Below are 25,138 nucleotides of genomic sequence, written 5' to 3' on the forward strand. Positions count from 1 at the left end.
CCTCATTTTTAAAATATCACATGCGTAAAAATTTTAATTTTGAAAGACAGGAGAAATTAAAATTTTTTTGAAAAAAATTTGTTCATTTACGCGCGATGAGATCATTCTATCCAGAAATAAATTTAGAGCTTTTGAAATACTGCAAACTTATACATAATAATAACACATAATGTATGGCATTTAAGTTTTAAGCGTATTAATATTAAAAGGTGGTTTACATATTATTATAGATAATTAAACACGAAATATAGGTAAGTGTTTTTACATTGTTTTTTCCGAAAAAAATATACATTTTATAGACTTTTAATAGTGAATGTATAACATGAATCTAAATTTTTGTTTGAGTTTTTAACAAAATAACGACGATAAAAATAGGTATTACTCATTTTTACATATAACAAATTATATTTTAATATATTTCATAATATTGAGAAAAAAAACGAGTGAATCCTTATTTAGTTTATCATTACGTTTTGTTTTTTTTTTTTTTTTTTAGTATTTTCCTCCCCAAATCCTCGCTGGTCAAATATATCGCATAGTTATAATAATTGATATATGATATACTTTTGTACCTCGAGTATTCGAAATACAAAATACAATCTCTCAAAACCTTCCAAGAATTTTCAGTCTTTGTACGATTACACATTTTATTGAAGTAAAAGTAGTAACTGCGAAGTCGAGAATCATCATGTACCAACACACATACGGTGGCCTAAAAAATGTCAAACTAAACACCACCACGAGACTACCTGGGATCAATTCGATTCGGGCGGGCATGGCAAAAAATATAAAAATGTACAAAAACCAAACGAAACATCATCACGTCATTGATGAAAGGAAACATGTGGAGGATGGGGTAGGGGACTAGAAGATTATTTTGACGTGGTTTTTGTCCCGTAAAAATTTCACGCGTACCAATATCATCTTATATATTGATAAATATACAATAAACGAACGACTATAACGTTAGCACGATAGCGTAAACGTATATATTATAGTCGTCGTTTACGCGTTCATAAAATTTGAGAAAGACCGAGAAGCGGTAAAAAAAAACATTTAGGCACAGAGATTTGTCGTCGTCTTCTTTTTAAATCGTGTTCTTAAGTAGCGGGATCCGGATCAGGGGCCGACCACCGTCTCTTGTTCCTGCTGTTCTTGTCGTCGTCCATCGCAGACTGTTGCTGCTGCAGCTGCAGCTGAGCCTTTTGAACGGCCGGCGAATGATGTTGATGGAGATGGTGGAGGTGTTGTTGCTGATGATTGTGGTGCTGTTGCTGTTGCTGTTGCTGCTGTTGTACGGTAGCAGAGACGTTGTGCTGCTGCTGCTGCCGTCGTTTTCCGTGCAGTGGCGTTGTAGTGGTCGTGGCCGTTGTCGTTGTCGTCGAGTCGGAGGTTACTGCCGTAGCTCGTTTTGTCAGCGACACGCACACATCGCCCACCTGCAACCTCTGACACGTCAACCCGTACTTGGCCAGCGTCTTAGCCGGACTCCACGACGCCCAGCCACGGCCAAACACGAAGTACGGGTGTTCGGCGCCGCTCTCCATTTCCACCTGTTGCGACTTGGACGTCACAGCCGCAACGGCCGCCGCTGAATTCGCCTTTTTGTTGTCATTGCCGATCTATATAAACGCGAAAACGTTGATTAGTTATACGTATATAATTGTATAAATCTATCGTGACGATAATTTACATATTATTATATTATCGTTATATGGTACTATAATATTATAAGTAGATGTTGAGGCGTGTACTATATACTTATACGCAGCTCCTACGATCTGAGAATACGATCTAACCTAACGATTTGTTTTCCTAAATGTAAAATATTTTTGGACGCCAATAATATTCAAATCCGCACCTACGAGTATTGACTATTGTACTCGTATATATGCGCGCGCACATTAGCATTTACATTATAATATATGTATCGACGACATTATATTATTATAAACATGTGACGATGCAGTGTATGCGCGAGTGGAATGAGGGGTGATGGGGAACAATGACATCAACCACTCCCACGGATGTTTATAATTGTAATTTGTAACATGCGATGCGGGGCACCACCACCACCACCACTACAGAGGAATGACGGATGTCATCAGAATAATGAACGTACGCCTCCCTAACGCGTTCCGTCGTCGTTTCGGTTATCCGGCGCATATCGCGAACATTACGATATGACTACTCGGGGACGCCCTTGACGAAACTTAGACAAACTATCATCATCGCAGTCGTCGAGTGGCTGCTCTAATGGTGCCTACCAATTTATTATATACAGACGGCGGGCCCAGACGGATGGAAAAAATAATAACAACAAAAACCGATTATGTAAATGTTGTGGAAAGAAACGCGAACGCGGCGGATCGGTGAGCGTGCGGCGAGTATGAATTATGTATGTGTGACGTGTGTACGCGCGCGTTTCTTCGTCCTCGAACAAGGCCAACTCTTCGAACAGGATTTGTACTTCTTTTATTTATTTATTATTATTATATTTTTTTATTTTTTACTTTTTTTTTTTTTTGGCAATAACCATGGGCGCGCATGTGTAATAATAATATGCGTTCGGCCGGCGTCCCGATCGCACGTCGGTCAGTGGTCGGGAGTGCAACAGGTCAACAAACTCGACGCGCGAGCGAGATGTAGCCGCGCGGAGAGATGGTCGACGGCGACGGAAAATAGCATATTATTCTATCGTATTATCATTATTATTATTAATATATACGTGACGTGCGTGTGTCCGACTATACGCGTAGACTTCGGAAAAGGCCAGGGGAATGGATGAGTTACCTGCGAGCGCGGTGGAGAGGTGATCAATCGGTCGGCGGTGGCGGCGGCGAGGGAACGGACGGTCAGGTGAGAGGGGACGGGAGACCGATACATAATAGTAATAATAATAATAATAATAATAATGTTTTAAGCCTACTACAACGACTACGTTAGCCTACATAGTAATGACCCTGCCTTGCCTCAAGGACGAAATTCCCCCACCGCCGCGCGTCATCACCGGTCGACGATGTTTGCTCGCGCTCTAGTGATGACGTGCACTATGAATACCTATTATACTATATATATGTCTATATGCGTCGAGTTACAAACGCGAATTTAAAAAAAAAAACAAATTAAAATAATGTACTCGCGCACGCTCCCTGAACCCTGCAGATATTTAGAGTACGCTTTTGAAAATGTGCATACAGCACCGTGCCCACGTTGCACCGGGGAACGCCGACGACGACGCGTGCGACGGCGTTACGATTTCGGACACGCGGCCTCGCCAGGATGGTAATAATAATTATAATAATATATGCCGACGCCCGCTGCTGTCACATTGCACACTATAATACCGCCACTCGTTGCAATAATATAGTAATAAATAATAAATACATTATCGTGTTCACCGACAACATTTATTTGATATTATTATATTATCGTATATTTTTTTTGTTTTTTTTTTTTTTTTTTATTCTTACGATAACAGCGTGTCCAAATAACGTTAACGTCCAGACATCGCTCGCGACTCACGACTATACGACCCTGACGACAATAAAATATTTTTCAAGTCGTACACTTCTAAACGCAGACATGATATTATATTGTGTATGATATCTAAATAATAATAAAAAAAAAAAAAATGGTAAAACTTAAATTTTGAAATTGTACACAAAGAAAAATGACACATTTTAATTCCACAGTTACGAAATCAATACTCGAATTAGAAAACGGAACAAATTATGACGTTATTATTATATTTTAGGATAATAAATATTATTCGGTATTATAGTGTTTAAAACGCAAATTCATTCATACGTATACTATGACGTACTAATAAGTAATAATTATTATTGTTACGATTGTCATTAGTCGTTATACACATACACATGAATACATGACACGTCTATAGTTTTTAATGGAACATACGAAATAAAATCGTTATTATACTTTTCATGTTTAATAATTCATTTATTATAGTTTATAATGCACACACTACAGCTTGTCATTAGAATGCTTACAAATCAGATTCATTGTATATTCAAGCAGAATAGCAGATAGTTGTTTTAAGCATACTCAGTTTGTTTAAAAAATAATTTAAAGACAGCTGACCTACGCGCTAATGGTAAATTGTTGTTGTAATATAGTACAAAGAAAAATTGCATTATTTGCATTTAACCATAGATTATTAATATTATATTTAATATTTTTGATATTTATAAATTATAATCAATAATTAACGTAATATCCAATTGGCTTGACTTCAACAATGCGCTTAATAAATAAAAAAAAATTCTAAATGTGACTTGAAAATATGTGTTTAGTATACACTTAATATAATTAATAATCCGGTTTTCTTTATACGACAAAAACAAAAATATTTAGGTATATAACACCAAGAAAACGACTTCCGCAAGTGTTAGGTCTGATAAAATAGTTTACCAAATATATTATGTATATTATGCATATTATATGTACGGAATACATCAATATTATCTGTAAACTGACTTTATAGTGGTAAACATTATAGTATATTGTATATAGTAAGTAGGTAATAAGTTATAAGTTATAGGCTATAGCTAATAAATGTATGCACTCATGGAGTTCATTTCACAGATAAAAACGAATTTGATATGAAGATAATTAATAAGTAATCTAAGCACGTTATGAAAGAAATAATAATAAAACAAATTATTAAGTAATTGTTGGCAAACCCACATTATCAGATTTCGATAATTGAAAACTCGAATTTAAAATTACTCGAAATATTGAACATTGCAGTATCGAAGAGAAAAAAGAAAGAAGAACTATACAACAAGCACACGCGCGAGTGGGTGCTGCTGATAACCAGAAAAATGTACTTATAATATAATAATAATATGTGTGTTGTAGAATTTGTACACAATGTTTTAGGAGCATAATATATAGTTTTTTTTTTTTTATGAATGACGTGTGACAGTAAATGACCGATTATGCAGAAAACGTCAATGCCGAGGTCAATGTGGTGAGAAGCGGCGGCGCGACGCACGACTCCTCACTGGTTGTTCATACCGCAGTTTATGATGTTTCAATTTTCCATCGGGTCATTATTTGTTTTTTATTGTTTATTGTTAATCTGATATCTGACACGGTTTTATCTAAGCATTTTTTCTGTCTAACATTTATACAATCGTTTACACTTTAGTTAAATCATAGTTTTGATGAGTCCCGTTTATCATTATCATATTTACCAAAACTATACATGTATAGTGCACGTTTATAACTTCTGACGTCCAAATAGAGTTTGTGTACCTATTACAATTACATATTATAATATTTATATTATTATATAATTAGGTATATGGATTTGTTAACTGTTCTAGATTGCGACATAGTAAATAATTTTACTATGCTGAACTAAAGAGAAACTACAAACAAAATATATTGAAATAGAAATAATACAAAATCGGTAATAATATACTAATCAGATTGTTGTCGATCGTTTCAAGTGGTGTATTATCTCTAATATTGTTTATTATGATTGTTGTTACTATTTAGTATTTTGTCCTTTTGATCATTGAATTCGAAGAATCAATTAAAAGTATTGAAACACCAGAAATTCATATAAATGTGAACACAGATATTGCAGTATATGATGTGAATTATTGAATATTATTTAAGGTGTTTCGTAGAAAAATTTAAAATACTACGTTTAGCCATAATAGCCATTATAGGTCAATATTAATACGTTGATTAATTCATTATCTCTTTAATTCGAATTCTTAGTTTAAAAATTGATCAAACTACATTCGTATTGTTATGGTTTTTAGTTTAATTTATTTTAAAAAATATGTTTTGATTATTTAACAATATATTTCATTATTCATTAACATGGTCGTAACTCGTAAGATAAAAATGTAGAAAAACTGCTTTACACTTATTGTTCACCGTTCAACAATGCAACAGTGCAGACAGCGTGAATACTCGTAAATGAAAATTTGATGATAGATTAGATCCATAGCCAATAATGAACGACTAACGAAAATTATATTTATCGAGTTGCGTGAGCGTTAGACGTAGGTCAACAGTGTCTTCAAATAAAATTTATTACATATTATATTATTATAATTTTCTTTTAAAAAAATAATGGTTTTAAATATTCAAACATCAAAGTAAACGTTAACCAAGCAAAGTGGAAAACGTTACACTTTATATTTTATTAGAAAAAGCACCCACGGCGGGCACAATAATAAAAATGACGCAAGCGCGGTAGCCGGCCACCCGGCCGCCATTGAGTCACGACTACCCGGCACCGACAGCGGCGTCGCGAAAATCACGCGGGTGGTGGGTTACATGAATGAATTCCCCTGCACAATTCATAAGCTCCGTGGAACAAAGTGCGTGCGCGCGCAATGCCAGGGATCGGACGGGATCGCAGAGTGAACAACAAAGGATAGCCGCATAAGCCATACGAAACTTTCGCAACCACCGTCAACCCACGGAGCGCCACGCAGTCTTCGGAGGGAGCTAAAATTTTCGAAATTTGTTTGAATTTTTGACGACTAGAGCTATTTTGCTGACATGTTTTTCCTTAACAAAAATACCATAAACAGACTAGAATTGATAAACACGTTTCTGTATAGTGTATAATGAGCTAAAACCATATATATATATATAGTAGATTTAGGTATTTGTTTACGCGCGAACCGTTATTATTACTTATTATAACTATTTATAAGCCACCATGTGAAACCATATGATTGCCTAGTCGTCGCGAACGTCAATATAAGTGATGACTGCTATTATGTACAACTAGCATGTCATTGTTTTTAAATACATATATAAGTAGGTTCATATATAATGCAAAGTAAAACCCTGCAGCGCGATCGTGTCCCTAACGCCGTGTTTTTCTTTTCGTTTTTACGATCAACACATGCGATGTTTGTGTCAAAACCATGTGTCACGTGAGAACACATCTCTCACGCACCCCTACAACCAAAACACTGACATTGCTCCATATTATTGTATACAGGCCGGCCGGCGACCGTACACCATGCGGTTATACATTGTTACTACGATATTATTATCACGTGTGTGGTGTATAAGGATTATTCCGCATACAACGGAAAGGCATGTTTCCATGTTTGGGACCAGCAGTAAGAAAAAAATAAAAATCATATTGAAAAAGTTAGAGTAAAAATTTTGGTTTTTAACGTTAGAATAATATACAATTCTATACAATAGTTAAATTAACTATTAAACTATGAGGAATCTTAAATTTCATTTTCAATCTTTGAGTATTAAAATTAAAAAATTTAAACTACTAAATAATGAACATGCATAGATATGTTATCTATACGAACGTTAATCGAATAGTATGTTATCTACGTCTCGCCTAGGTCTTGGGTGATATCTGCGAGTCAGACGGAAACTGACGTTGACGGTGTGAGACAATGACGTGTGTGTTATTTTTTACAGTAAAAAATAGAAATATAAAACTATGTTATTTCACATTATTAACCGTGAAACATAATTAAGATTCATAATTCACTCAGACGAATAGAACCCCCTCAAATACCCCTCAATAACCTAAACAAACACAGCTATCTATCTGAAACAGTAAATTACCAGCTAGACACTTCATTAAACCAAAAACAGTAGCCAATACTCATGGTAAATATGATTTGCACGGAGAAATGTCGTTAAACTACTAAAATATGAAATAAAAACACGTGGTTCCAATAGAACCACCGAAATATTGGATTTAATGGCAGAGTATTGGTGTTCACTCAGTTCCTTACAAAGAACATTTTTTTTAAGACTTGGAAAACTCTGCTTTGTCGTAAAACACATACATTATTACAGATGACATCTTCATTGCGGGATGAAAGATAATAGATAATACGTGAACGAACCATAGTTAAGTAGTTATGTTTTTCGTATTTGTGTAAATAACAATAGAACATATTAGGTCGCAATAAGTTTCAAAATTTGTAATTTTTTATGCTTTTAACGATTTTTGTCAAAATCTAAACTTCTAACACGCTTATGAAAAAACATATTTTTTATGCTCGAAAGTTAAAATAAAAGGAAAACGCAATTGGTTTACTGTCTAACTGACTGTAAAAGTGTAAAATATAAGAAGCACAATTGGTATACACCGATCCTAAAGGCTAAAATTCAAATTTAATTTAAGGCCTAACTGGCTCATGTCCATTTAGTACAACGCTCATTGACCTTATGATTTATATTAATCAGTAGATAATAGAACAGCCTTTTGTACTTATTTAGTGTGGGCAGAAATAGAGGGCGCTTCCCGTGTGTGACTTGTGACCAAGACTTAAAATAATATTTCCGATTATCACTACTTGATATAATATATAGTAGTAATATATATATAGTCATATGGATGTATATTATTAAAGGCTAAATTATAATTACAACTACCATATTAGAGCCTAGAAGTAAGGATTAGTATCTATCCTAACCGATAACATTATATTATGTTATATTAGATTAGATTATTCAATAGCACATAAATATCAAGTATTATCAATTGTCGTACATTATCGTTATGATTCGTCTACAATCCGATGACATTTAATGATGGTATATTGGTTTACCTATCAAAAGTAAATAAAAAAAAACATATATATGTATATAAGTATTAGGTATTTAGGTAGGTATTTTATTAAATTTATTAAATATTACATGTATGTAAGACGTATAAGTACACAATATTACAGTAATATTATTACCTATACCGGTTACCTCTCTCCCTATATCATATTATATTTATAAATTGTTATTAGTTATTATAAACTAATTGCAAAACATGAGATATTGATTAAGAACCATCTCGTAATGTTAAATTACAAATTATAAGATATTAGAATTTAGAAGGTATACTTGAGCTATAGCCTATAGGATACAATAATAGAAGCCATTAATGATTCGAAATACTTAAATTTATTGTTGTACTCGCGATATCGATGTATAATAACGAAAGAATAGCCTAACGTATATAACATTGATTATAGAATTCTATTCTATAATCAATGGTATATACTATTATTTAGTCTAAAACTCTTAACAAGTCCTACAATGTAACCCTTATTCTCCCGACATGAATAACCCTGACCCATCATGCCGTAAAGATAATCCAAAATCCCAACTATACAGTCTGCAACAACGGTGACTATCGAGCAGTTTGATCTCGTCCAAACGTTAGGCTGCACGTTTATTTGTCCGTCATGATTATCGATTGAAATTTATGACCCTGGGTTTTTGCATTTTTTTTTTTTTTTTTTTAATTTACACGCATGATTGGCAATAGTAGGGCTACGAGTACGTAGAACACGCGTTCAAGTCGTGACCTTGTGTATCGGATAAAATCCAAATGCACACATAAAGATATATAAGTACATGTAGGAGTATTATAGTACCTATGTAGAATAAACATAGTAGGTTGTAGGTACGTATAATAATATAAGTCACAGCAGCGGTTAGGAAGAATACTAAAATCGGTTCATTCAGTAAACAAAGATGAATAATTTTTCACTACTATTTCCGAAGACTGTACGCGGGTGGGAGGAAGAGCGAAAAGGGTCACACGTAGTCACCTTCTACTTACTGCCTCGTCGGCAGGGATGGTTATTCGGTGCACATGCGCGACGGGTGCACTCGAGCACAGTGCGCTCAACGGGCGGGATGAGCCGGGAAGGGGCGCCGTATTAGCATCTCCAATCGATGTCTGCATTCCGACCTTCAGACAAAAAAAGGTCACACACACGCACACGCACACTGACAAACAATACTCTCCGTAGCGCTGAATCGGGTTATGGCGAGCGGAGTTATATAGATAGAGGGGGCGACGCGTTCGTTTTGGCATTGTGTTTGATATCAGCTTTTTTTTCGCCATCTTCTCTTTCTCTACGCACACTATATACACGTGTACGTGCACCGCCGTCGTTATGTGTGTGTGTGTGTGTGTGTACTCGTTCTTTCCTTTCTCAGGCATCTTTTTTTTGTTCATTTTCGAAACTAGTTTGCGAGAAAAAAAAAAGCGTACACGCTGTGACGAGTAAAACAAAGGGGTCGGCGAGGTGAGGACGTACGCATAATATATAATACGTATAATACGCAGACGACCGAACACGCTGCTGCGGAAAAGGGTTGACCGCGCGCGCGACTCGCGTCCGGAGAAACGGACGACGACGGAATGACGCGCGCGATCGCCACCTATGCGGCGGATCGCACCCGCACGCCAGCCACCCACACCGACCCGGTAAAAATCGACCGTATCTCGCGAAAACGCGCCCGTGCGTAATATCGGCTAATAATATTACTGTTGTTGAATGAAATCTATGCGTTTTCGATAACGAGACGACTGCCGCCGCGCTCGACACACGCACAGCGCCGCAGACCGTAGCACGAAAAATTACGCGTTACGTAACGCGAAACGCGACCGGCGCCACACGGCCATCGTCGTCGAAAATAAAAGAGTGGAAAAAAATAAAACGTACGATATCAATTTTTTGCTCTTTGAACTGGATAATGTGTATTTTTTTTTCTCTCATAATAATAAAACGCTCGCCGAGGAATGAATTTTATATTTATCGCCCATCGGCGGCAACGATTCAGCCGTACGCGCAGTGCCAGTCGTTTTACGTGCGTATACGCTCGCAGCACTCGCGCCGCCGCGCCGCGGCAAACCCGGTCGACACATATTATTATTATTATTCGTTTTATTCATTAGTCATTACTAACCACGGTGCAAACTGCACATGCCAATATGCCTGCATGCACAGAGATAAACATCCGTATAACATTGTATACGTGTTGCGTTGAAAACGGCGCACACCGATTTTTTTTCTCCCGAGATCGAAAAAACACAATGGAACGCAAAAACAAAATATGCGGAGAAGGATTTTTTTAACGCGATAATTATCCGTTAAAAAGACACATCCATTACACGATGATGATGAATAATAATAATAATACATTTTCTTTGGTTTAACGCTCGGTCGTGTGGTTCGAACGAGTTAGTGGAAACGATCCTGATTGCTTAATAGGAATTCTCAGCGAAAACGGGCACTACGCATTAGATAAAAAAAAAAAAATTACATGCAATATGATATTCCGATGTATAAAAATACACATTATTATTAATTCTCGGCACAGAGAATTCCGCGAAACGAGAAAGTACATTATATGTATATTGTATATATATATTTGGATTTTATCGTGTTGATAATAAACGTAAAAAAAAAAAAATGTCGGTAACCGTTATTATGTCAAGTAAAGACTTTTCGAGAAGACATTACGAATAATATTACAATGTTTCCGACGACACTAATAATAAAATATAATAATACTACGACCGAACTAATTAAATATTATATTATTTTGAAATCGAACGTTCGGTTTTATAATAATACCGTGTTATCGATAAACTTTTATAATACTGCAGCGTGTGTACTGTGTATTATAACTTGTTTTGGACAATGAACACGATTTAAATCGAACAACGTTACTTGTCTTAACAAAGACCGTTGCGCAGTTAATAATGTCATTTGAATGGGTTTAAACATACAACAAACTCGACAATTCGTAGATAAATATCATATTAGTAGGTATATTTACCAATGCAATTACAACATAAATACTATATCATTAGATTATTCTCCGAAAGCGTCCGAGTTCTCGGATCTACAGAAATTAAATTATTAATTGAAATGAATTTGCATGCAATTCTACGCGACAGTATTAATTTGAAATTCGAGTGAAGTAATTTGTAACCAGCGCGAGTCACGATACTACAAATAATATAACAACGATAATATTTCAAAACTTAAAAATAATAAAATAAAAAATAGAATGGTTTTGTTTGCACACATGCAGAAATCGTTTTGTACAATATTTCACTTTATGCATTTACGATATTCCGGTATTAATAATTTAGTATAAATCATTTGTGTTTATTGAACAGAGTCGTACAACAATATTGCCATTTGTTACTTAATATTTACAATTACAAACTATCATTTTTATTACAATTGTTTTAAGTATTCGAAATAATTGTGTTGCGAGCGGAGTAAAATTAGAGTATTTTACACTGTTACTGATAAAATATAAAAAAAATGAGCATCGACATAGTTATGTACAATAATAGAAGTGTAAATTTCCACACGACTGTGTTAACGACATCATAATTATTCAGGACACGATAATGTTTAATTATTAATTATACAACAGTTTTAAGAATTAAACAAAACTATGTACATATAATTTAGATCTACAGTAATATTGTTATTAATCGAAAACAATATACAATTATTAATTAAATAATATTTTGTAGCTGCAGTAGGAGTATAAAGTACTATGTTTCATTATGACGACAATTATTATTATTAACACCGCCGCAGTGGAGGATAAAAACCGGCAACGATTCGACATTCAAGTATCAGGGAATCGTGCTTACACAATGATTGTACTATAAACTCCCCGAACACGTGACATCAAACGTGAGCGATTTCCAAATCGCGCACAAGCAGACATCGTCGGCCGAACGACAAGGGACACACAATAGTCGTGTTCGATTTTCACGAGAAAACTTATAAAAAAAAAAAACGCGATAACGGTTAATCAACGGTCGACGATGTGGTCCGGTGGTGTGTGGGTAGCCTGCGTACGAGAATACTACGTACACGTGGACCAAGAACAATAAACTATGGGCAAAACCGACCGGTCGGACGCGTCGGAAAAATCTGTGGCCTTAAACTAAATTCGAAAATCGTACGTCATCGACCGGACACGTCATGCGATACAAGTTTAAATTACCTAATAGTAATAATCGTATTACTCTCGAATCTCGTCAAAAAGGGGGGTTAAAACCGAGTCAAAAACGACCGTCGTTTTTGTCGTCGTCGGCCAGGACGAGGAATTCCGACGCGCGCGTAGTATAATATTATTATACGCTCGCACACAATAACACTACCGACTAAAACGTACGTACGTACACACACACACACGCGCGGGCGCGCGCGCGCCAAGACCAACTCGTGCCACGCAACATGGCCGCCTCCACAAGCTCCGGGTTTTTCCACACCTCTTGAACTAGAACCAGTCCGGAACAATGTCACTACTCACTACAACAACTACAACTATCCACGTCGAACGGGGTCCGCCGCCGCCGCCGCCGCGTTCCTCTCGCGTGGACTTCCAAGGTCGTAGCGAGATTACATGCCCATCGCACCACCCGACCGCCTCGCGACACCCACTGCGCGAGCGCACCGTCGTCGTGATAAAAAAAAGTAATAATAATAAAACCCGTATTGTCTTGGTTGCATTCCAGAAGTTATTATTACAAACAGAATTCACCGCGGCGGCGGCGGCGACGAGTGGTTCGTTTTTAAAACCGCCGCGCTAATGGTTCTCCTACTCCGCGGCCGCGTCTCGTCCACCTACTATGTTCGTATTTAGTCTTCGTCGTCGTCGTCGTCACCTCCTACTCCGCGGCCGGTCTTTCACCAAACCCGATCCCGAGAAGAGACCATAATATATTTTACTATACGTAAACGTTTAATGTACGACCGACGTAAGATTCCGCTTCGGTCTTGCGTGTACGACGAATGTGGTGGTGGTGGTGGGAGCGACGGAGAGAAGAAGAGGTACGGCCGGTGGAAAATACTACTAATACTACTACTATAATACTACTACTGTTATTACTATTATTATGACTATTACTACGAAAACTACTACGACGACTTCCTTATCGATAAAAAAACATATAATAATAATAATAAACGAAATACCGCTTACCTGATGATTTCTTTGGTCGCCGTAGCTGAGCGTGATCCTTATGTTGCCTTTGACCGCCGAATCCGGTTCGATTCTCACCACCGTGCTGGGATCGATCCTGTGCAGGTCGCTGTTCTCCACGGAGTTCAAAAAGTCTTCGGTCCTCATGTCTTCGACTTTTTTTATATTGCCGTTGGCCAACCGTATCAGTGAACCTTTGGTGAAGTTGGACGTCTTGGCCGCCGGCGGCGATAGCGGTTCCGGCGTGTTGCGTCGCAGTTTCTTCGGCGAAGGTTCCGCCGCGGCGCCTATGTGGTTGTTGTTGTTATTGTTGTTGTTGATGTTGTTGTTATTGTGGTTGACCGCGACAGGGGCAGTAGCTACCGAAGTGGCCGGTTGAGGAGGAGGAGGAGGCGGTAGTATCCTTTGCTGCTGCTGCAGCTGTAGGGGTGGTTTATTGTCCCGACCGTTGGGAACTTTGAACTGTTCGGGAGGCGACGACGACGGACTGGTCCGATTGCCGACGCTAACGCCGTTGCTCTTGTTCGGCGGACTCGGATACCTCCGTTCCTGCGGAGGCTGCATCAGATGGTGCCTGGTATCCCGCGGGATGACGGGCGCGTACGGGCTAGTGTACACGCCGTACGGCGCCGGTGCAGGCTGGTGCATCGGATGGTACGGATGGTACGGCGTCGCGCTAACGTACAGCCGAGGGTGTCCGTACACCGGGTACGGATGGTGCCGGTCGTCCAATCTGATGTGGTGGTCCACCGACGGTGGCGGCAACGGTTCTTTCGGGGCCGTCAGGTTGACCGGACGGCAATCCACCGAATACTTTGACGACGCCCGGGGCGCCTTGAGAGGGTTCACGGGCGCCGGTTTCGGCAACGGCCGCAGGAACTCTGGCGTGGATGGCAGCTCGGAAGACTGTTGCTGTTGCTGTTGTTGTTGCTGTGGCGAAGGCGGCGGCGGACCCACCGACTTCATGTACGCCGACGGTTCCACATACGACATACGGTGGTGGTTATGGACAGCCTGGTGGTTGTACGGCAAATGAGCCTGGAGCCCGTGGCTAACGCCGTCCACCACGAGACCGCTGGTGATCATTGCACGTATCGTTGAGAAATACCTAAACAATCCAATCACACGAGTTAGAAATTATATAATCTAATAAGTAATAAAAACAACAAATATAGGAAAAATATTAATATACTATTATGATAATAAAATTGTGAAAAACTACTAATGCGATGACGATATTAGGATAATACTGTCGACCGTCGTCGTTGTAGTAAATTCCCGATTTCTGACCTAATTTGAATACATGTTTATGACTTGACACTTAATTTCGGTCAGGAAATCGCAACTTTTTATAGCCTATACGCCGTCGCTGTGTTATTTACTAAAATATTTATTGATAAGACCGCTGCATAACGGAAACTCTTGCGAGCGATATCAAAAATGGAATTATTGTCCCGGGACATGCATTGTGTGTACGTGTGCAAGCGAATGTTGACGGCGTGGGCGTATCTCTGAAGGCGACAAACCATAAAATATCAATAATAATAAATTGCGAAAGAAGCCAATGAAAACCGTAGGCAATTACTCGAGGTCCGAGTTGTGCGTACAAGTGGTTTCTGTTATTTTCACTTATTTTTTGACAAACGTCGGTAGTCGCCGCGTATAGAAATTGAAAAAAAAGCCATGGTTCTGCCAACCGGGAAGTACACATGCAATTATTGTAAGGTGTTACAAAATCATTGTGAAATGAGTTTGCTCACAATATCAGAACGAGAACGGCTAAAATTATATTTAAAAAATTAAAAACCTGCAGCAACCGCACGGGCTAAATTTAAACAAATATAGATAAATGTAGATTTTTTGGAAGATAATATGTGATAGGTGCTCTTATTTTTTTTATTTACGTCACGAGCACTACAGAATTTTAAAAAAAATATAATGAATGATTAAATTACATTTATAAAACTAACGTTCAGAAATCAACAATATAATAATAATAATAATAAAAATATATAATAAAATTATAATATTGATTATATGCAGTCGGTAAATTTTCTGTTACACGCGCGCATAAAAGAAGACAAAGAAAGCAATACACGATTGTTACGAGATTGTTGTCCTCTCGAGTCTCGACACACACGCAAACATGTACCTACTGATAAAATACAATTTCATTCAACGAGTTCGGCATAACATTATACTATATTATTATTATTTTAATATATTCCATTATTAAACGTATGCATGTATATATATATATGTGTATATATTTATAAATATCATGTGTATACACCGGAGACACGCTGCAGTGTAAAACACCACAACAATAAAAGGACAGACAAAAAGAGTCGTACTCGACACGTGCGTGCTGATAATTTTTGTACACACAGTTTCTCGAACAATACGCCAACAGTAACAGTGTGGCGTGCTTATCTCGTTTCAAACAAATCTTAAATAAACGGCAAAAAATTAATAGAAAAAAAAAAACCGTACACAACAAAACATCGCATACAATAGGTTCGAAACAGGCTTGTTCAGCGGGTTGAGAACATAATATTAATATTATAAATGTTGTATACCCGGCGCGGCGTGGAGAAAAAAAATATACAATAAAAGCGAAGAGCCTTATCTGCAAAATTGTGTTCTCGGAAACGAGTAGATTATTTTGCAAATACCACAATAAATGCATCATGCACTTAAAATATTCGTACTCAAACGATTATATTATTATTAATCGGGCCAATTTATCTACGATAAGGACGCCGATAGATAATTGCCCTTTGTACGCACGCAAACGACGTGCGTATACACCCGCGCGCGCTTATTCCTCCGTTTATGGGCGATGCCGGGACGCGGCGGTCTCTGTCAACAACACCACTCATTTACTCATTAAATAATTTCGATGATTATTATTAACGTGTTACACGTTGTTATCGTCGATGCCATAATAATAACGACGACTTATCGAGAAACGCGAAAAGAGCATATTATCGGAAGAAACCCGGTAATCTCGCAAACGTCCCGAAAAGTACTCGGCCACTCACCCACTATATATATGTATTATGTATATATATACTGACCGACTTCCTGTACGTTCCTTCGGGACGAGTTCCGGCGGGCGAAATCGGATAGCCGCGAGCGTAATTTACAATAAACGACATTGTACGTACGCGTTTTTTCTCTCGTACACAGTTGTACCTAATCTGTTGCGCAGATAATAAACGCGCGTTGACGATAACGTACCCGACACTAGGCACGTACGATGTGACTTCTAACATTATGACTAATGAAAGATGCACTGGACTGTCGGTTGCAAGGTTAATGGTTTTAGTAAAATATATATTGTAATATTATATTATATGCCGCACATCGGCGCCGATACGACCACCGGCACGTTGTAACCGTGTATTATATAATTATTTTACACCCGATTTGTTTATTGCACACTATTGGCGAATACTAAATAAATAAACGACAAACGCCCGTCAAAGATATTATCATAATATATTATTAATATTGTTATCATAAATTAAAAAACAGAATACACGGTGTGTGTGTGTGTGTGCTGTATTTGGAAACGGCATAATCCACGTGTCGGATTCTATATTATAGTATTACGTTTACTAAAGCCTAAAGGCCTGCTCCACTCCTCTGTCGTCGCATTGGTTTTATAAAATGTAATCGTATTTTATTGGACGGACGACGATCAACGAAAAAAGCACATCGTACATATTATTAGATTCGACTCGAGCGGTCGTTTGTATATTTTTTTTTTTATGTTTTTGCATCATCGCGGCAATTCGAGTGTTAGTACCAATAAACAATTATTATAATAATAACAAGTAGAACCGTCGTTTGCGTCACCGGAAAGAGCAGCATAACAAAATATGTTGTGATACAGATATTACACTGCCGTACAACAAATATTTTTTTTTAATATACATACAGATACTAAAAGGAGGTAGCCGAGGTAGGTACGTCGTATACACAGCTCGCGAGCAGTGCGATCGATCTAGAGCCGTTTGGTTTCGATTTTCGGGGCTATGGGCAAAACGGAAAACTCACACGAACGACGCCGTAAACGATACGCGATCGGCAAGCAAAACGGGGCAGCACCATCACACACGTCTACCGGTGACGACCTTGAGGTGGAACGAAAGCCAACCGCCGAAAACTCGAGCGCGCAACACCTCATCGGCGAAATGTTGTTAAGTGTCAATGAAGCCGACGATTAGAGAGCTCGTTTCTTCTACGGGCGAAACTCACGCGTACGCACGACAGACACACCACACACACCACACAAAAGTACGCCGCAAGACTCGCGAATTTCCATTGGTTTTTCGAACGGCGGCGGTTTGCAGAACACGAGAAGACGTTAAACGCCTAAAAAAAAAACCACCGTAACGAGCCCACGAAATTCGAGTGGTGGCCGGAAACCAGTCCCCGAACGTCCCAAGGCTAAAGCCGCGAGACGCGTTTCGCACCTGTGCGCTATTTTTAACCGTAACACCTGATTTAGGCGCACGAGATCGCGGCGTTCAACAAGTGCGGGACGGATCGAAAGATTCGTCGACGCACGGTAAACCGGTGTTCCGAGAGGAATATGTTCGTTCTTTTTAATTATTTTATTTAACAAAAAAACGGAGATAAAATTTAATTTATACGCAACGGTAAAAAAATTCTAAATTATTTTTTTATGTAAAAAACAAAATTTAAAAAAAAATAAAATAAATAAATATAATAATATTATATATAATAAATAACGTTGTATATCCGTTCGTAACGTCACTATACTACTTACCGGACAAGTCGTTATCGATGATAATAATAATAGTCGTGCAGCCACTGGTGCCGATCAGCATTTTCCGTCTAACACACACGCGTCACGACAATTACGACGCCGGTCAACGACTAACTCGCGCGACGGCGGTTACGGAGTTACGTTAGTACGTTTTACGTGTGGTATATTCGCGCCGCCGGGAGAGGAGAGAAGGTCGCGCGCGTCGAGGAGCGAGCGAGAAAGACGCGCGGCAGACACACACACACACGCGCGCTCCCATGTGTTGTGGACGGCGACGACTACCACCACCACCACTACTACTATTATTACTACTACTACTACTATTACTACTACTACTACTACTACCAATACTACTACTACTACTAATACTACCAATACTACTACTACTACTACTACACTACTACAACGATATAATATACTATATATACGCACTACGTTACACACTACGGCGCGGAGCACACCACTCGCTTTACACGCGGCGCGCGCTCCCGGATTGAACAAAGTGTATTATTATACGCGCGCGCACGCATGCACACACGCGCGGGCGCGGCGCGCGCCGACACCGTGTATACACCGGGACGCAGTGACGACGAGGCATGCGAAATAACGACGACGACGGCGGACGGGGCGAGCGTACCACACGGGGAACGGTGGTGTGTATACACACGCGTTTATCAGGCGTCGGCGGGTAGGACGGCCGGCGGCGATGTTTTTCTATGGGACGCCGCCGCCGGAGAATATACCGTGCGCGCGCGCTCACACAAACGCACACGCACACACACAAGCGCACACGCACAATGGACCGCGACTACGTGTGCGTGCGTGCGCGCGCACGCTAGCCTCGACGGGGGGGTGGCGGTGGCGTATGACGACTACGACGGCATTCCACTATCGTCGTAACCCGCGCGCCCCGCCCGGCCCTGGTCGTGCTCCGGCCCCGACCCCGACCGACTGCGACGACGACGACGACGACGACGACACCCGTGTACTACGAACCGGCACGACGGTTCGGCCGTACAGCAGGTGGATCCATACGCCGTGACCGAAATACCGTGTGTGTGCGCGCCGCCCCTGCCCCCTCCGCGCTCTGGTCGGCGCGGTCCATTCACACTCCGGAGAGAAGTTCCACCAGCCCGCCCGCCCACCGTCGACGACGTGTCGGCGTGCGGGTTGTTTGTTTCGGGCCGGCGAGCGGGGTGGGCGCCGCGGACGATTTTCCCGACGGCGGCGGAGCGCGGGCGCACCCGATTTTTCACTATTGCACGCTGCCGCCCGCGCGGGGGGGAGATCGATGGCTCCGGATCGTCGCGTGTAGTTGGCATTGGCACTGCGGCACCCTCCCCTCGGACGATGTTCTCGTTTTACGCGCGTAAACCCTTTGATAAAAATTATTCCCACGTCGTAGTATATATGTCGACTGACTGTTGAGCTATGCGCCGCTGTAGTAGTCGTATAGTCCCGACCGTAATATGCAAAACGCGTACACGACATACGAGGTTTTCTCGTCGTGTTCGCGCGTTGTATTGCGTTTTCTCGAAGTTTTACGATTATTTCGTCTTGTCCGGAATTCCGCCGACTGCAGTCCGCTATTGTTTATATTACGGTTATTATGAAAACAAAAGTAGCATCGATCCCCGCCGCCGCGAGAAACTCGACGGACAACATAATCTTGTGTTCGATCGACAATAATTTTAAACTATTTTAGTAGCAATAATAATAACGACTTACATAATATGCTAATAAATAGAGTTTTTTTTTTTAATTCTGCCGCACTCGTGTTCTTACGTCTGGTCAACCTTTTTTTTTTTGGTGTAGACGGTTATTTTTTTTTTTTCTTATAGTTGTCGTTACACATTTGCGCATATTATAGTTGCATTTATTATTATAGACCATAATAATTAAATAATAGGTAGGTCGCAGGTAACAGCGTCTACGTTTACCAAACATAAAAGTTTGAAATTTAAAATCGAAAACTTATAACATCAGACAGCTTTTTTTAATCATTTCGACGGTACATTAATAGGAAATCGTAATTGAATTTAACAATAATATAATATTAATTTAATCAAATTTAACCCTGACAAGTGATCGAATAATACAACAATAATGTATGCGACACGTGTAAAATTAGACGATCGTTATTTAGAAGGAAATGTATGTTTGAATGTCAGTATTATTATTTGTTTAATTTATACACGCTTATTGTGAATTTAATAATTGTGATATTATTTAGACATTTAAATTTTAAATAAACGGTAAACATATTCATCGTTATTTTAGCAAATTAATGTTAGAATTTGAGTTTAAATCACGAATTATATAATAATACAAGGTCAAATATAGTAAACTAGTCATGTTATACATTAATAGTTAAATAATATTGCAACCAAAATAACTGGATATATCATTATCATAAATTTAAAAACAGTATACCGTTTGTTGGTAAATATTATGTTTAAAATGTTTAAATAATTATCTTTACTCATTGTCTCATTAGTCTACATAATAACTTGTTATTAATTGCCGTAATAATATAAACAGAAACATCATTGATTCTGTCATTTTAATTACCAAAGTTAAATACAATATTAATGTTACACTTTATATCAGTTATATTTTGAATAAAGGACTTGTATTTGATAATTGTATTACAAAGCATTATACTAATCAATTAATTTAATTAAAAACATAAATAATTGTAGTTTTTATCTCTATTTATCATTTATCAGTGATTGAATCGCTATACAATTGTTACATTTGTAACTATTTTAAATTATTTCCATAACGATATAATATAATACATTTTTTCATATTTTTCGTTTTTCTAGGGAACAATTATTTAAATAAAGAATAAACATTGATTAGTAGGTTAGACTATTTAGTATAACAGTGATATAACTTGTAAGACGTACCACTTATTAATGTCTTGAGGTCTTAACTACTCTCCTCTTGTTCCCATTCAAGCTACTTTCAATAGTATTCAAGTTATTATAAATCTATAAATTAAACTTGAAGAATGCATATTATACAAATTCATAATCTAACAAATTATTGTCAATATATTTCATAAACAAATGATTCAAGTATATAAAAAAAAATAGTATTTATGCTCACACTGTGTGCACACCCTTAGGCGCTGTCAGTCTTCCACACACATATACAAATATACACATTACGGGCAAAGTATACAATTTAGGCGTTTTCCACAATGCCCGGGCTTTATATAAACTATAAAATGGCTTCCGTTATTAAGCAATATAGATAATAAAATATTTAATTGTCAAGTATAGTCAAAATATAATGAATAATAAATATATATTTATACTACACTATATTATTATAAAATAAAATAATTTATTTTTATTTTTATAATCATTTATTATCGCATATACTGCTACCCTAATCTTATATAGTCTATACTTCCGTGGTATTTTAATGTGCATATCGGTCAACTGCTTTGCACTTTGCAGTTATTGTATATTTTTGTACACACTTACATTGGTCGTAGTCCTGACTACCCAAACTGGAAAATGTTCCAACTGTCTCTCGGAGTAAAACTTTGGTTTGTGACATATCATCGACTTCCAGAAATCTTTGTTTGAAAATTACAAATTGATTTCAATTGTACAAAGTTGAAAGGCGGACTTGCTTAGAATGACTGCCCCATTGTAAAAAAGCCGATAAGAACAAATGAACAAACACTGACTTATCCAAATCTACAAATAATAATCAGTGCAGCTAATCTGACTCTGGTATTTTGGCTACACTTAACGATTAAATATTTTATCATTTACATTGCTCAATATACGAAAGCTATTTTATATAACGCTCGGGCATTGAAGAAAATGCCCAAATTGTATACTTTGTCCGTAATATATATATATATATGTACACCGGCTTTTATCTTTTATCGACTATTATTGAAAAACCAAACGGTCATAACTACAAAATGAAACCTTAATTACACAATAACAATACTACTATACAAGCTTTTAATTAGTTCGTCAGCGTATAATATGTTTTTACTTTGGTAATTTTTCAAAATACTCGATAGTTTTTAACAAATTTGAGAAAAACTATCCGTGATTTATAGATACACAATAATTTATGGTTAACGGTAACTTAAAAAATATAATACTCCAGTTTTGTAAAATATTTTATTTATTCTATTCATTCATTTTGATTAATTTCGTTAACATAACAAAAAGTTCTATTAAAAAAGAATACCTATAAAGAAACACCTTTACGGTAAGACTTTGAAAGTGAAATACTGCTAAACTTCCACTTATCTGTTTATTACCAACTACCTGAGTCCGCCGAAATCTTTTACAAGGATGATATACATCTAAATTGAAAAACTGTTATCATTTACAAAATATATAAATATTAATTTAAACACAAAAACCATATTTAATGAAAGAATATTGGCTAGCGTTTTGTAATTAAAGTAAACATAAAATATGATTTACTATTTAGGTACTATTAGAATTATTGTTCATTGCAGTTACAGTATTTAATATTTTTCAAATTTAATTTTACTCTAATATGATTAATTATAGATAACAAACAAATCATGTAGTGTTTTAATACAATAATACTTTTATATATATGTATACATATTTACACTTAACATTTATACTTAAATATAATACATTTAGTTCAGTAACGTGTTGCGAACATCGAACAAATGCTGAAAACACATGAACACTACAACAATAGGTACACAGAAAATATACTACAATACACAAATATTGAACGTCATTATAATAAATATATTGAAAAATGATTGAAACTTGTAAAAAAATCGTGTGAAAATAGTTGAGATGTAAATCTCGACGTAGACGATGCTGGGTATATTATAGTATAGACGGCGGCGGTCCATTAAAACAGTGAAACATGAAAATGTAAAGAAAGAGAGGAGGTAGGCACTACACACACACACACATATATATATATATATTATAATAGGGATAAAAACGATTCCCATTATCCATGGGACCCTTCGATAAATCACTTTTTCCCCTTTTCCAGGTATGAAAAATTTTGTTTTTGTTATTTGAAACAACCCCAGCGTGACGTAGTCGTTTAATATTTATACGTCTGCGCCGTTTATATATAGCGAGCACTGAGATGTGTACATGTTGTATAGGGTCAGTCCCGGCGCTATGTCAGTTCTATTCTTCTCTTTTCCAATCCCTTATATTATTTCTTATTATTTCGTATTATCATAATAGCCACACATACTTAACACCGCCATATACTCGTATACATACGTATAGCTATACGTATGCACATTATACACTGCAGCATTATCGGTATTCTTTTGTGTACGTACAGTGCGTGGGAGGACATACAAAATTGGCGGTCTTTTGAGTACAAAAAGTACAATGGGTACAAACTGCCCCCTATACGCACAGTTATTCGTCACGGTGTGTATACATAATACAAATTACATTGCACTCTGTTGCAGCAGGGTGGGCCACTTGATAATATGTACTGCAGGGTCATAATATCCTATATAATATCTAGGTCAAAATATCCAAGGAAAAAATATCCTTTATAACCTAGATAGGTGTAGTGTCCACCAGACCTCTTTTAAATAATAATAATAAAAAAATCGGAATTCTATTTTTAACCGTAAAATCAATATTTTGTAGCTTTTAATTAAGTGTACTATTGATTATTGTACTATGTTATTTTAACCTATTCACTTTTGGAATATTTTTAAATCATATTAATAAACAATAATACCAGATAATTAATAAAAAAGATTATTTGTTCATTCAACACAGTTAATGGTACTATATAATTGCAATATTAAGTGTTCACTTAATATGTGTAATTACACAGACAATGAATTGAAAACCTTTGGATTTAGGAATGTTGCATAGTCACAACATTATTATCATTATTATAATATATATTAATGTAATATTCAATACAATATGTTTATATAATCCTAATAATTAATTCGTTAACTTAAATTGATAAAAATTCTGGATATTTTAATATAATTATTAAAATAATATCAAGATCAGACTGATCTGCGGTTATTCAGAGTTAAATCACTGATAACTTTTATAATAATTAGTAGGTAATTAATGGGTGTAGTAAATCATGGGGATACCATAATAATATTTAAATGTGTTATAATAGGTGGAAATATCAAATAACCATCTAAATTTTTATAGGGGTAAATATTTTTAACATAATAGGAAAAGGAGCTGTCATCTACAAAATGTAATATAATTTTGTATTATTTTCATTTTTAGATTATTCTAAACGAAACGGTGCAGATATTGGTTAAATGGTGAATGGTGATACAATGATGTATTATTATTAATTTTTAGTTAAAAATATGGTAATATAGTTTAATATTTATAGTTAATAAGACACATAACATTTATTTTTAATTTCAATACTTAAGGTTTGAAAATGTATTACAAAATTCCTCGAAGGTTTTTTTTCTTTAAATAAATAGTTTACTTTAAAGTCACAAGTAAAGTTTTTTTATACTTAATCGTATTAAATATCGTTCCAAAG

The 25,138-nt window shown here is 37.0% G+C and overlaps 1 protein-coding gene across 1 annotated transcript; it reads right to left on the bottom strand.

The window, feature by feature from the left end:
• Positions 1 to 471: 471 nt before the first annotated feature.
• On the bottom strand, positions 472 to 19,522 carry LOC114128848 (uncharacterized). The gene is made up of 3 exons (XM_050202687.1): positions 18,596 to 19,522; positions 13,795 to 14,902; positions 472 to 1,622 (listed from the first exon to the last, which is right to left on the bottom strand). Exons 2-3 carry the CDS (start codon positions 14,878 to 14,880, stop codon positions 1,101 to 1,103), a joined length of 1,608 nt encoding a protein of 535 aa, XP_050058644.1. The 5' UTR covers positions 14,881 to 14,902; positions 18,596 to 19,522; the 3' UTR covers positions 472 to 1,100.
• Between the last annotated feature and the right edge of the window lie 5,616 nt (positions 19,523 to 25,138).

The sequence above is a fragment of the Aphis gossypii genome, chromosome 3 (assembly GCF_020184175.1).
Source record: "Aphis gossypii isolate Hap1 chromosome 3, ASM2018417v2, whole genome shotgun sequence".
Taxonomy (NCBI): domain Eukaryota; kingdom Metazoa; phylum Arthropoda; class Insecta; order Hemiptera; family Aphididae; genus Aphis; species Aphis gossypii.